Source organism: Sturnus vulgaris, chromosome 3, assembly GCF_052056855.1.
Source record: "Sturnus vulgaris isolate bStuVul1 chromosome 3, bStuVul1.hap1, whole genome shotgun sequence".
NCBI lineage: Eukaryota > Metazoa > Chordata > Aves > Passeriformes > Sturnidae > Sturnus > Sturnus vulgaris.
This window is the reverse complement of record NC_142245.1, coordinates 49,781,289-49,797,155: the sequence shown is the minus strand read 5'-3', so window position 1 is coordinate 49,797,155 and position 15,867 is coordinate 49,781,289. Positions and strand designations below refer to the sequence as shown.

General features: G+C 33.6%; 1 protein-coding gene across 4 annotated transcripts in view; it reads left to right on the top strand.

The window, feature by feature from the left end:
- The window catches only part of ADGB (androglobin), a 235,673-nt gene that overhangs the window by 12,596 nt on the left and 207,210 nt on the right, over window positions 1–15,867 (top strand). For all 4 annotated transcript variants that reach the window (XM_088161594.1, XM_088161592.1, XM_088161593.1 and 1 more), the window contains exons 2-8: window positions 2,833–2,962; window positions 5,930–6,022; window positions 7,935–8,006; window positions 9,285–9,473; window positions 12,292–12,431; window positions 13,746–13,832; window positions 15,373–15,584. In XM_088161594.1, the coding sequence (XP_088017720.1) occupies window positions 2,833–2,962; window positions 5,930–6,022; window positions 7,935–8,006; window positions 9,285–9,473; window positions 12,292–12,431; window positions 13,746–13,832; window positions 15,373–15,584 (923 nt within the window). The remainder of the gene's footprint in view (window positions 1–2,832; window positions 2,963–5,929; window positions 6,023–7,934; window positions 8,007–9,284; window positions 9,474–12,291; window positions 12,432–13,745; window positions 13,833–15,372; window positions 15,585–15,867) is intronic.

Genomic DNA, 15,867 nt, shown 5'->3' with positions numbered 1-15,867 from the left:
ACAGTTACATTATTAAATTCTTGTGATAGAGGAACTTCTTAATAGCATTACTCAATGCAGTATTTTAATTAATTCAGCTTTTTTCATTTATTACTATTTATTACTTATATTTGGAGACCAATTAAATTGCAATTATTTGTGAATTTTCCAAGTCTTATTGCATTATCCTTTTTGAAATGCAGTAGCATTAGACTTTCACAACTTAATTTAGGCATCTCAATCATAGGTAGCATTGTTTCCATGCCTTCCACATTGCTAATGCTGACGGTATTCTGTTATATCAAAGTGTGGTGGAAAGTAATTTTCTGTCTTAGTGTGATAGTAAGCTAAGTAAGTCTTCCATATCTCATTGTTGCATTTTAAAATTATGCTTTTTAATTATTTCATTATTGTCCCAAAGCGCTCAGAAATCTTATAGCAAGAAATGAGAAAAGGCTCTGAGTAACACAGTCTAGTCGAAGGTGTCCTTACTCATGGCAGGAAGGGTGGAACTAGATGATCTCTAAGGTCCCTTCCAACCAAAACCATTTTATGGCTCTACGGATTATTGCAATTGTCATTAATTTTATTTGTGGATGGTGTCAGAATATCTTTATTATTGTTATCAGTAAGTGAAATTTCCATGCTTCTCTATAAATATGTAAAAGAGCAAATGCAGATTTAGAAGTAGAAAAAAGATACAAAAAATTTAAGAGTAGTCCTTAAATATTTAAAATTGCTACATATGCCATTCATCTTTCATCTGAAGTAAGAAAAAAGTGCAAAAAATGAGAATTTTAAATTATAATTTTTTTACTATATGTAAGAAACTGCCAGGAGTCATATTTCAATCAGTGTTAGAAGTGTTCAGGTTTCACAATATCACAAATACAGAATATGTTGATACAGCCAGCATTTAGTTTTTCATGGTTCTTCATGCATGTGGCTAGCACAGATGTAAGAGATTCTTTGAAGCAACTGGAAAAGATACAGAGAAATTGATAAACACCTCAGCGTTTTTCAATTGCTTGTTAAATATTATTGAATACAAAATGAAGCATCATTTGAGTCTTCAAGAAAACACTGGAAAAAATATTGTACCATTAATGTAAGGTCAAACGTAATAGAGTCAATTTACAGATGACTGAGGTGACAAAGATGAAAAAATAAAGCTAAGTATCACTACAGAATACATCTTCCTTCCAGTTAGAGAAGTAGAAGCTATGTTTGGGTGTTTTCTGCACAGCAGAAGGCACAGATGGTATTGAATTTTAACAGCTGTCTTCCATTAAGAGTTACTGGTAGTGTGGGTGAATGTAGTTAATGTCTAGACAGTGAGAAATTTTTCTTTTTACCCATGTCTTTGTCCTTACTGTTGCTAACAACTGAAGTATTATAGAGTTATAGAAAAACATTGATTGAACAGTGCCTCTGGGAGCCATTTAGTCAAACTCCTACTCAAGCAGGACCAGTTAACATCAGGTTGCTTGGATCCATGTCTATTTGAGTTTAAAGTGTCTCCAAGCACTGTAGTTACCAAGATCCAAATCAGACTCCAGACAACTCCCTCAGTATCTTTGCTCACATTGCAGCTAGGCCCATGGAGCTGTGTGTGTCCACTTGGTTTAAGTGCTGCCCAGCTCCTTCCTCTACTGTGGGTAATGCTTCACTCCCACAGATTCTGTAAATGTAATCTTGGACTGGGGAGAGCCACATTTGCCAACAAAACCCAAGACACAAAAAGACATTGAGTATCTTGGCCTTTCCCATGTTCTTTGTCACTAAGCTGTTCACCACCTCACTGAGCAGCAGACTTGCGCTTCCTTATTTGTCCTTTGCTGCCAATGTACTCATGGGAGCTTTTTTCCTTGTCCATAACATCCTTTGATTATTTCTACTCCTGCTGAGCTTTTGCTTTTGTAGTTTCACTGCTCTACACTTGAGCAATGCCTCTGCTCCCCAAAGTGACTTGTCCCTGCTTTCACCTTCTGGGTGATGCAGCTTAAGAGTATTTTCAGGTGACATTTGCTATACAACATTTTCCTTAGTCAGACTACTCATTTAAGTACTCTGTGTTTGACTTTAGAAGGTAGTCACACATTTTGTTGCACTTATATAGGAACAATGAATGAATATTCTAGCTAATTCAGTTTTTCAACCCTTTGTATATATTGGAAAGATGAAGATGCGCTAGTGCTACTTTGTGGCTATGAACATATTGTGTATTAGTCTTGTGAAAATCCTTACAGCCTCAGCAAAATTATTGCCAGTATTGTGAAACCCAAGAAGAAAGTAGTGAGAGTGCTGGTAGCACAAGAGGCCCTGAGAATGAGACTACACTGGCTGGTCTAGCAGCTCGCAGATGCCTAGAAGTGAGAGTCCTTTTCCCCAGGACATCTTTTATCCATGGCAAGCTCCTTCTGGTTATCTAAAGAAAATGTCAGAAAAAAGAAATGAGGGGTGAATGAGTTGAACTGAGTGATGAATACGAGGGCTGGCACAGGATAGGAAGGAGAACAATGTAGCCTGAAGAAGGGGAACAGAAAAAGAAAGAAACTATCCTCAAATTCTGTTTTTGTGCATCAGCTACCCAATTTACTTCAGCAGCATTCCTTGCATAAATGCACTTAAATATTTTGTTGGTTTATACCTAATAACAACATCAAGCACTTCTATAGGTTTGCTTGTCTTAGAGACAAAAAAGTTAACATAGTTAAAACCACTAAAATTTCTATTACAGTACATTAAAAAAGAATATTTTATAAAAGTCTTCCTACTACCCTTGTCTAATAATGCTGTTCGTTTTTATTTATCATATTTATTTATCATATTTATTTATTGCGTGTTTCCTAGGCCTACTATGCCTTCCAACGGGAAGTGGAGATTTCATCTTTGGCCAGAATGGAATGATGCAGATATCAATGCAGAAAAATGGGATACTGGAAAAGTTGGAAAAGAAAAACCTGGAAAAGGTCTAATTTCAGTAAGTTGTGTGACACATGTTATTTTGACTTCTTTTTGTGTACTTGTATTTAATAAAGTATTTGTCACAACTTCAAAATAGTGTGTTACTGATAAATATATTAATTTTCAATCATATATTTTCAATATGTTTTAGTAGTTCCCTACTAAACTACAGTAAGAAACCAGAAGTATTGTTTATTTGCTGCTTTTGAAAAGAACTGTTAACATATCTCTGTGCATTAATGTGTGTACATTAAGGGTGTTAAAAAATACAACCCCCAAATCTATTTCATGGCATAAATAAAACTGGGGATGAACTGTTGTGGTGTCAGGGCACTGACACGCTCCTCAGAGCACTGCAGTTTCTGTGGGCTCAAAAGGTTTGATGCGTTCATCTTTATTTTGACAAAAACGGATTATGAAGTACTTTCTTTTGTACACTGCAGTTTCTGGACATGTAAAACACTGTCTGAAGTTCTAGTATGTAGAGAATGATTTGAGGGAATATTTCCATTTTGCAGAAAGTAAGCACCTGCCAGATGCAGAAAAATTCGTGTTTTCCAGCTTTGGAATTAATTAAAAGTCTCATGGATTTTTACTCCTTCAAACAGGTTATCATTGCAGAATGTATGAGTCTTTTATATAGAGTAGTATTAAACTTATTTCTTACAGAATTTCATAAGCTCAGCATTTTAAATTGACATTTAAAATGCATTAAATACCATGCTTTATTATCTATTTTCTATGCAAATTCTGCATTGTTCAGATATTTCTTCTGAATGTGTCCTTGTGTACTATGCTTATGTTACCATATATATTTCTAGATTATTTTTTTCTTATCCCAAGGTTGAATATATTATACTGCTATGGGGCCAAAGTATTGTTTTGAGAGATGGTATACATTCTGTATGAATACTGCCATTAACTTGTCAAATAAATAATTTTCCTTTGTGTCCTTCTCCTGTTCCATTATCATATTTGGTGTCTTTGAGCTGTACTCAACATTTATCTGGCACTAGTTTGTCAGGTCTACCAGACATTATTATACATAAACTTCAAAATAACTATATCTGAAAACCTTTTTTGTATTTTAGCACAAGCATTGTTCTGAGTTTTTTACTGGACTCTTCAGTTCTACAGTTCTACAAACTGTATGAAACATTGTTCCTTTTACATGTTTGAAAGAATTCTATATCAGTCACAGCAGATGAATTTTCAGATCTAAAGTATTTTGTCATGTGACCTCTTTCGATCCAAGCAGGTAGCCAGAATTCAACATCGTATAGGTTATTTCAGTTGGAAACAAAATTAGTAATGTCATCCAGGACCTTTGAGTACACTTGGAACACGAATATAAACAGTCCTATTTTCTTGTGTGGATAAAGAAATCAGCCTGAAGTGATGTCTTTCATTTTAACACTGAAGGTCTTTTACCAAGCACCTGTACACACTGCCCTCTCTTAGAGCAGTGCCCTGTGTTGCTGAGATTGTGCATTTGACCTTGTCTTTGTCTCTTGTGCCCATTTCTTCCATGTCCTTCCTGTAGAACTCGTGTTTGAGACGCCTGTCTTTAGAGCATCAATTCTTGAGACTTGGTACTTGTCTCTTATAGCCACCTTAAATAAAACACAAGTTAAAACTTGATTTTTTCAGCCAAGTTTAGCTAAACCTACAATATTCTTCTTTAAAGCATTTTTTGCACTATTAAGCTAAAGAAAGGTTGTATCTTTCCTGATGTGTGGGTTTTTTTGTTTTTTTTTTTCTCCTTTGCATAGTGTTGTGTCATTCCCATCTGCCGCCTTTCTCTGGTTTATCTAGTGTTTAAGAGCTAAACTTTCCTGTTGTGCCATGAAGTAGGGGTTGGATGCCTCTGAAAGCAGAATATAAACTCTGTTAATACAGTTTTGTATGGTCCAGGCTCTAAGGCATTCTTTAAGCTTTCAGAAAAAAAAAAAGGTATTCCAAAATCATTCCTTCCCTTCCCCCCCCCCCAATTTATATTTTTTCCTTCAGGTACTGAAATAGCTTGTTGCAGATTATTATGTTGAAGAAACTCACACCATGAAACAAACAAATAAAACATGCAGGGAAAAGATTATTTGGGAGTCTTTGGTTTGTGTTTGGTTTTTATGCTTTTGTGATGTACTTTGTTTTGCCTTCCTTTAATCATTAGGGACTCAAAGTATCATAGATTTTTGTTCCCGGCAACTTTTTCTCTGCTCTGTAGAAGATAGAGTGCATCGTAGACTGATACACACGAATGTATAATATGCCTAAAAGCTGCTTAAAATCCAGGCACAAATAAAAGGCATTAACCATGTAACTGATTCGCTTCTCAGTCAGCATAACCTGTATCAAAGGCATGTCCTCATCCTACATTGTGCCATAAGTAAACAGATATCATATATCCTGATGCCTTCTGTGCACATGGAGGATAAGCATCACTTCAAAAATGCATGTTTGAAAACTATATGAGCTTCTCTTTCTAATGGGCTAATTCATGCTGTATTATTATAGTTCTCTTTGGTTTCTATAGCACTGCTAAATGCATGGAACATGGTTTTTTGTGTCTTAATAATCACTTTAGATATTTACTTTCAGTCTTCAACATAAAAAGCTATAGAAATAAGTGAGTTAGAAAAAGTACGTAGGAATAACTTTGTAGGAGAATATCTGACTTAAAAATTTAAGCTTTTTTTGGAGATCTTCCTGAAAAGGGAAAAGAAAAATAATAATTTCATATAGATCTCTTAGAAAGTGCAGACCAAAAACTTCTCTGGACACTCTAGGTGGCCTTCTTGCTGCATCTTCATCTTGGGCTTTGGGCTCTTTTTGTTCAGGTGTAGATACTATTAGTTCTCTCTTATGCTATTTTACTCCTTAAGTGAATTATCCTGTGAACAATATATTATTTTAAATCTCATGGAAGATATAATATTGTAATTATTAAAAGTAGTCCATTTTTGTTCATGCATATTTTATGTAGCCTGGATTTGATGATCCTGAAGGGAAAGTAAGGTTGCCAGCATCCTTGAAAGTGCATTCATGGAAACGTCCAGAAGAGTTTTTAACAAATGAGGTAAGAAACAAGCAAGGTCATGATGAAAAAATGCTAATTGCCTAACTTGTGAAAAGTAGAGTGAATTTAACAGAGGAAGTTTGTTGAACCAGTAAAAGCCACTTGACCACTCAGTCACTCCTGTCCTGGACCAGTGTACGTAAGGGGTCAGTGACCCGTGTGACAGCTCACCTGTGCTGCACACAGGGCTGGGCCCTGGGGCTGGAAACCCTGGGCCCAGGGTTAGCTCACACAGCTGATGGCAATGGAGGAGCCTGCAGGCAGCTCCTGCTCCTTACTGGCAATTAAATCACCTGCATCTCCTTGACTTGATGTAACCACAGCAGCAAGTTCTTCAATGCCCTTTCATTTTACAGCAGAAATCATGAGCAGAGTTGTTTTCTTGTAAGAATATCCTTTCATAGCTCAAATTGCATCATAGGTCAGTAAAAGCAAAATGGGTGGGGTCTGCACAGAATGCTGCAGAGATGAGCCAAAGACCTGCTTGATGCCACACATTGGGGGTTTCTCAGTGTCTAAAAGGAGATAAGATTACCTATACTAACCCCATTCTTTAGAGTTGGTTGTAATAATAGCATTCTCAATGATACTGTACAGAATCAGAGGGCTTTTATTAATGGGATAAGACCACCATGGACCAGCACTTCCTGATGCAAAACATCATGGTAATGTATCCTCCCACATCTGCTTCACTTTTTGACTCCCATGTTCGTTTGGAAGACCACTGGATGGAGAGATGACTTTCTACTTTTCTTTCTATTGTTCTTTTTTTTCTCATTTAAGAATTACTGTCATGGCAGAAACATTTCTGTGTGTTCCAGCTGAGGCTTCTTTTGAGTAGGTGTCTGAAGTATCCATATTTGTCATGAAACCATGAACTAACTTTACCAGAACTACAGTACTTTTTTTTTCACTTCAACTATTGTATTCTTCTGGGCTACACAGAGTACATGTCTTTGACAGTACTTGTCTGCAAGGTAACCATAACGTTTTTAAATTATGCATAGCTGTTATTCAGTTTAATTTTAAAATTAATTGCAGAGAAAATAAACAGTCATGGAGACATGTATTTGTATTAAAAATAGCTTTTAAAATCTATCTCTAGAGTGCTATGAAGAAAGCATTTGTTTTCTTTAGGACCTGCTTAAAACTTTGATGCTTCCTTTGGTCCAATATATTTTGAATCAACAAACAATGATTACCAGAGATTTTATATAAAAATTAATGTAAATGTCAAGTGATGAAAGGCTATTAAGAATTATTTGTTAACTGATATATTTTTAACTATAAAATAAAGCATAAACAAGCCTATTTAGTGTAGTAAACAAAGAATCAAGCAACAGCAAGCATATGATGAGAGGCACGGATACATTAAGTTCAGTAAACTGCAATCCCAGTCTGTTTTTACTAAACTGCTTACAAAAAAGAAATGGGCTGTGCAAGAAGGAAATAGTCATGAACACTTTGTAATGCAGCCAAAGGTTTGATAAGGTCGCTGTTCAGACAATACCACTGTCTAACTGACCATGAGCAAATAAATCCCTGTGAACCCTCGTGAGTGGCTAAGGGAATCTCAAAGTATGAGACACTGTTATGATCATGATTTAAATGCAGGACTGCAAATATCTTAAGAAATTGAGGTAATCTCAATTTACTTATGTGATTATTCAATTTGATACTTTTAAAATCTCCTGGCAAAAATAATAATAATTTTTAAAGAATTCTGAACCTAATTTTTAAGGAAGTTTTATTAGGAAATACCAAACCATCTACACGATGATCACTTCTAGTTTTCAAATGTGTAATGAATGTTTGCCAGATGTCCAACATTTGCATGTTCACTTTAGTTAAATGTTAATTTGATTTTTCCAGATAATTTAGCTATGGACCTAACTAATTTACTTTCAATTAGGTTCCTGTGGTAGTCCAAAATGAAACCTCATTTGACCTTGTTTCAGCAAACGAGCACATATTTTGCTGTGAGGTAGGTGGAAATACATTAATGTCCTTATAAAAAATATGTATTTTATTTTTCGTATCTTTCTTAACTTTTTGAATGTCATTCCAAATTCCTACCAAGAAGAAATCAGTTGTGAGAAATTTTTTTTAAGTGGAAAAAGAATGAAGGGGATAAAGTGGTAAGAAATTATCTAAATTATTATAATTAGTATTTACCCCTTTTAGAATTTGAAAAATCAGTAAGAGGTTTTCCAAACTTTCAAATATATATATATATATATATATATATATATGCAGTCTATGAACTAAAGTAATAATTACTGGATAATATTGCCTAAAGAAAAGAGTAAATAAAGTCTATGTTAGAAAGGATTTATATTTTTTTATTCAAACTTTCTGGAAGTCATAGTGGGCCTGCATGTGTGTACAAATGTCTGTGACCTAGACAGTGTTTTCCATCTCTCCAGAGTTGGACAAATGTTTACTGAATTTCTGCAGGTCATGAGAAAACATAAACCAGGTGGAACCAAGATATCTGAGTGCCTTACTGAATGTAAAATTACTTAATAGTTTCTATTTCATTCAGTACATCAACACAAATTCAAAATTCAGCACCAGTGATATAAGGGACGAAATACCAGAAGACAGGTCATATAAATTTCGAAGTCTGCAAAACCACCAGTTTGTTTTAGGACGTGTTTCTTGGAGTGCCCATAGAAGCACTAATTAATTTTAGGGCAAGTTTCTTGTAGTAAAAGCTTTTATTCATTCCAGTTTATATATATTATTGTAACAGTTTGGTAATACTTGTGAAAGTATGGCATACATCAGAAATATGCATATTTTAAAAATGCATGCATAAAGCATGATTAGTTAAAGCTGTTATTTTAAGTCTTAAGAATTACTAAACATGTTTAATAATTTAGGATTTCTTTTACTGAGTATGAACAATTGAAGGCAATACTGATTTTTAGCAGCTGACTTTTAATAGTCCTGTAACAACTCACAAGTCCTGTAACATAATTTAAGATTGTTTTTCTTCATTTGTCTTTGTTAAATGATGAATATCTTTATTTATACTGTGCCTTTACTTAGTTTCATGAAGTCTTGTGTTATGGTAATGAATTTAAGAGAAGTTGTAGCAGTGAAATTAATTTTTCCATTAAACCATTGCTATATTTTTATATCACTTTTTTATTTACAACAGGATCTGTTTTATTCTTTGATCATTATAACATGACTTTTTTATTCAAAAATATATTACTGGAAAATAATTTTTTTTTCTATTTTTTTCTTGTTTTAGCTGATGAGATGGATTGTAAGTGAAATCCATGCTGTCTGGAGGATATATAATGAAAATTCCTTAAATAGTGAAACACCCACACTTGTTTGGAAACCTTGGGAACACATTTATTCCTTATGTAAAGCTACCAACGAACACGTACCACTGTACAATAAATTTGGAAAATATGTATTGAAACTTTATTGGATGGTGAGTTGTTTCCTCCAACAATATAAAAATAGGATGCAGCTATCATGGCAAATTTTAATGGTTAATGGACATAATTTTATTTTTTCAATAAAATATATATTTTCATATTATTGGAAATATAATTTTAATAAATATATTATTCAATTATATATATTGAAAAATAAAATTTAAATTTGAATAACTTGAAAATATTTTTTTTCATATTATTGAAAATAACAGATTTTTAGGAGTAGAAAAACTGATAAATTGTTGATGCTTATTAATTAAAATGCCTCTTACAAGTAATGTGGTTTTTGTACAACTTGTGGTTTGATAGAAGTGTTATTACTTGGAAAGGCAATATTTTTGTAGTTTTGTAGGTTTGATGCAAATGCATAGTAGAGTCAGACATGTGGCACACACCTCTGGTGTATTAGCCTAAAAATTTCTTTTGAAGTTTTAAGTGATTCAATTGGCTGACTTTACAGAGCTGTTTGTATCCAAGTCTATTTAAAGATAGTTAGATACTTCCAGTGTATCCAGTGTAGACTATTTTCTGAAGATGTACTGGTAAAACTAAAGCATTCCAAGAATTTCTAAAGATAACAGGCAATAACTTCTTAACATATTTGTCAGTCAATAGGGAATGCTTAATTGTGTACTGAGCCTCGTTTGAATAAAGAAATAATGACATATAGAAGAACTGACATCTAAAAGTTATTGGTTGTTGGAGTTATTTCAGTTATATTTGTTCTTTCGGAAAGAGAAAATGTCACAGTGTGCTAAGACCTATAACTAACCCTGTTAAATTCCAGTTGCCCAAAGTTGAAAATAGTTTGAGACAGTCAGTTGGAAACAAAAATTTGAAAGTGACCTTCCCGGTAAGGGGGAACACTTATCTGTTTTACATGCCTTTTACATGCCTTTTACATGCCTTTTACATGCCTTTTACATGCCTTTTACATGCCTTTTACATGCCTTTTACATGCCTTTTACATGCCTTTTACATGCCTTTTACATGCCTTTTACATGCCTTTTACATGCCTTTTACATGCCTTTTACATGCCTTTTACATGCCTTTTACATGCACTTTCCTCATCCCTTACTACTGCCTCCACATGTGGAATAATTTATATTCTTATACAACTGAATTGCAGGTGTTTGAGAAGGCATGAATTTTGTTGTCCAAGTTCCTCAGCAGAGGACATTATTATGTGTGTGAATTTAATACTACAGATATTATGTAGTCATGTGGTAAAAGACTGTATTTTAAAGCATATCCAAGAGTTACTAACGTGCTTCATTTTCTTTGTCACTTTTGTCACACTTATTTGTATTTTTTTTTGTTGTTGTTTGGGACTGTGTGTTTATTCCGTTTTTTTCCTCTGGGTATACAGCTGTATTTTACAGAAGGAAAAACAGGAAAAAAAGAGGCTCACATGTTGGAAGTTTAAAGAAAATATACAAAAAAGGAAAAAATAATATTGGAAGAGATAGAGGAGAAAGAGATTTCATAGGAAAAAATAGGAAATTAAATGAAAAAGAGGGCAAAGGTGGAAGAATAATGAACTGATTTCACTAATATTCTGCATTGAGTCCTGAAGGCATTATTGTGCATGTCATCAAACCTCTGGATAATAATTTTTTTCACATAATTGGCACAATATATAAATTCTACTCCACATTCTACTTTCACTTTGCATTTCTGAGGTTTGTTGAATTTGTTTCTGTAGTTATTTTTTTCTCACTTTTTTCCATCTGTAGACCTGCCCCACTTTTAAAAAAAATTTCTTTGGTTTCTTTTCCTTTACTTATCAACTTGAACTGTTTTCCATAGTAAACTTCACCAATTATTGGAAGAGGAGATGAATATGTGATCACATCACTGGCTAGGTCCTTTTCAAACTAGGGAAGTTTAAATTCTGTTTTTGGGGTTGTCACAAAATAATTCGTATCCTAAAAGATATTAGATTCTTTTATGTTTTTTGAATATCTTTGCCCTCTGGCCTAAATTTTTTTTCTCCTTAGACCTATAAAATTCATGGAATTAATCAGCTATTATATCAGCTTGAACCCATAGTTTAGTTAGAAGCAGAGAACAATAATTTTGCATGTTATCTCTAATAACACAAAGTGAACACTAGTGATTTGGTCATTCTTCATCATTTTGTGGGTGAATTAACAGAAGTACTTGCTATTGGCCCACTTATTTTCTATTATATCTTCATCACTAGGAGACAGAGACTTTTATTTGGAGAATGGTTGACAAGGTTATTTTGTGGAATCCTAGCTCAGTTTACTGAGGTGTCTGGTATTGGAGATATCAGTACAGTACTTTGTGTTACCTTTTTGTTTCTTATTCTGGAAACACAGAATTTATATATATATATATATATATATATTTTTTTTTTTTTTTTTTTTTTTTTAACATTTTATATTTTGTGTTGTTTAGTATAGTGTTTTATAAGATACTATTGCAATGCTTAATAGGAGACTTAACTGCAGTCAACATCCCCAGGTAGTTTTTGGGAAGCAAGGGAGATTTCTTACATCACAAGCATTTTCCAGACTGAGACCTAAAGAGGCATTTAAAAAGCTGCTATCTTAGTTAAGCCTCTTTGAAATCATTACCGTTTCTCAGGCATCTGTCATGGCAGCTGAAGAAACAGCAATGAATGCGTGCCCATGATGTGCTACACATATGAGATGAAATATATTTGGAAATATCGGCAATTAGATTAATCTCTGAAACAAATAAATCAGAGCAGTAATAAAATGCTGTGAATGCTGTGTCCATGCTTCTCATATATTAAGTGAGAACTTCTTTTAAATCCAACAGGGGTGTTGGAGAAAGATCATTGTGGATGACACTATGCCTTTCAATGAAGAGGAGAATTTGTTATTACCAGCTACAACTTGCCAAAATGAACTTTGGCCAATGTTGCTGTCCAAAGCGATCATTAAGTTAGCAAATACAAGGTATGTTTTGTCATTTCACTTTTGTTTTGTTTTGTGAAGTCATGTGGTAATAGCAAAAAGTTGATTTAGTATGCATAGGAAATATATTTTACTAATTTTTCATAATGACAATTATACACTTCCAAAAACGGATGCTGTAAATCAGTAAAACAAAATCCTCTATAGCTACAGGAGATGCAGGGTTTCCTTTTTAGATGTGTTTGTAAATTTATTCACAGAAAACTTACAAAGAAAAAGGAGTACTCTCATTATTTGCTTCTTTTGTTTGACATTATTCCTGAAAATTTCACATGTGGCTTTCTGCCAAACAGAAGTACCTGTGAACTTTTAATGAAATTGTTATTGTCAGCATTGACCAGTATTGAAATACAATACAATATTCAATATACAAATAATACAATACAATACTCAATTGAAATACAGTACAATACTCAACCAATATTGAAAGTAGAGTTTTGTGAGCTGCTTTTGATGCCTTTGCTACAGTTGCGCATTTTTTATGATGTAGGGAAGTGATCTACTTCCCTAGAACTGACTGGAAAAGTAGAAGGTGGCTTATGATACAGTGATTGACAATTATGGCTACAGATTCCTATGGAATGAACACCAAGAGTTTAAATGAATAAGCTCGAGAAAATAATTCAAAACACACATCTGGGTAGTGAAGATTCTCTGTTCTCAGCATATGAAGTTATGTTTGTCAGAAGAATATCTAAAGTATGTTTACACAGGCTAAGGAGTTGCCTAGAGCTGCCTGTTAGCAAACTCTGTTTGCAGGAATGTGATTGAAATACTGCATTTCTCCAGAGCAAAAAGGTTAGCCATACAAGTGCTGGCATCTTTGGCCTTGGTCTCAGGAAACCTCTCCAGAGAGTAGCAGTGTCAGTTTGAAAGAGTGAACTTTGCTAGAATGGAAGTAGAACCAACTTGTTGAGAATAACCTGGGAGTTAGAGAAATTGATAAGGAAATGGAAGTTGTAGAATCATAACCCTGTTTTAGTACAAGGGATTTCAAACCTACATGTCCAACTCTGCAACTGTGTGCAAGTATACATGGTATGCTTGCTAACGAAGTTAAAAAAAATGTCATTGTGCCAGAGGGAACACTAAATAATGGACTTGATGCAAAGGCATTTGACTTTGTAGGGGAGTAGTCAGCAGTGGTTTGGAAAACTCCTAAAATTGCAAGTAATGACTTGTTTTTCATCAAACTATTCTGTGTATGGTCTTATTCCTACAGACAGCAGTGTAGACTACAGAGTTTACTGTAGTTGGTTACATTATAATTGTAAAATGTCTGCTTTTGTCTTATAGTATACATGAAACTGGAAGAAGAGAGATGGAGGAATTTACAGTTCTACAAACACTGACTGGATGGATACCAGAAGTTATTCCTCTCCAGTAAGTTCTTCTGTTAAACAATTTATGTGTTAGTTGTTGAATATTTAATTCTATAAGGCATTATGAAAAAATAAAGCCGAGCCCTAAAAGTCCTTCACCATCAGTTTTGGAAAGTAAATGGTTTATAATCCAGGCATTTGGGAAATGTACCTTTGAGAAATGCAATTTTATTGTGTTTTCCTTTGTAAGTCATACAGTTTCTTGTAAAGCTATTTATCATGCTGATGCCTATTCTTTATAAAATTAATTTAACTGATATTAAACAGTGTGATGAAAACAAGGCTAAAGAAATCTATGTTTCCTTTAGTATACCTTTAGTTTAAAAATGTCTGCTGATAATAATAATTTAATATCTGAATATACCATAGAAATTATATGTCATGAATTTGGAAGTAATCAATGTCAGCTGGGATGGTGTTTTCACCCTTTAAATTGTAACAGTTGGCAGACTTTTAGTTTCAACCAAAAATAGTGTTTCCTACCTACAATAACATTTTTCTCATTTCTTATGTGGTTTATGTTCATTTTCTATTTTTAAAGAAACACATTCTGACTTTTCAGCTTGACATTCTTTTTACTAAAAGAATTATCCGAAAACTGATACGGAATATTTAGACTTTTTCTTTTGAATATCACCATTCTGCCTTTTGATATATATATTCAAATTAATATATAGAAACAAATAGTTATGGTTTATGTATAATATACTTAGATATAATTGTTTCTTTATAACCATATTTCACTATCAAATAATTTCAGTCAAAGAATATTTTATTCCATTTTTTAGTAATTTTAATGTCTCAAGCTATGCTTGCAATTTAGGTTTTTGGTATATTTGTGTCCTACAGTAGTGTGTGTGTAGTTCATGGACTTAAAAATCTAAGTAGCCCTAAATTTTATTTCTTTCTATAGTTAGTTTCACAACTTCAACAGCAAAAACAGTATTCACTTTTTACAAATACATTATATCACAGAATATGAAAATGTCTTTGGAATAGTAGTATAAGATGATTTTAGCTCATTTTACAATCACTTATTTTACTGTTTAAAAAAGTTGAATGCAGTTAGATTGCATGAAACCCATTCATGACCCTGTTTGAGATTATTTCTAGAATCACTGAATTTCTGTGGAAAACCAACATGACTGCAACTGTTATATTATATCAAAAACTTTCCAGTATGGAAATACCTTTGAGAAGCTTTTTAATATACAGACCTAGAATCACAGTATTATATGGTGTAGTCATAAAGTGATCTGCAAGTTTCTCTGCCACAACTTCTATCTGCTAAAAATCTTGAGAAAGGATGCTTTATTTGCATGCGTCTCTGCCCACGATCTTTTTTTATGGGTCTTTCCATAAACTGTCTCAACAAATATTTCTGATACAGAGTGCGTTCTATCTACTAAAATAATCCAGTAGCATTTTTTAGAGTTGGACTGTCAGTTGTGATATAGTGCTATCTTAATGAAGATCACACATTGACCTCTTATTGGAAACATCCTTACCGTTGACATACACATTTGTGTTTTCTCTTAAAGGCCTGAATACTTGGACAAAGTTTGGGGCTTTTTGAAAGAGATTGTACCAGAATTCAAGTTGCCAGAGAAGAAGGCTCCAGAACCTGAGATTACCGAGGATGGCACAAAACCTGAAGAGACCAGAGAGTCAGAGTTAAAAAGTCGAGTTTCATGTATGAGTAAGCCATCAGATGTAACTGAGAAACCAGAGACAGCCAATAGAATTAGCAAAGGTCTGTAATTTTACATAGTCTGATCTTTGTAGGCCAACCATAAATGAGGTTAACATAATCTGTTTCAAATAAGTATATTTTGCATATATTGCCACATACAACATTGTGGGTTTGTTGTTTCACTGAATATGTTGCAATGATGTAAATCCAAAATACTTTTGTTTTAGCTATAGATTTCATTAGAAGCAGTACTAGTCTGTTGTTTTATAAAAATAGATTCACTTTCTGGCAGAGATTTTTTTCAGCTTCATGTCACAGCCATTTCTCCAAAGTCTGGTTCGAT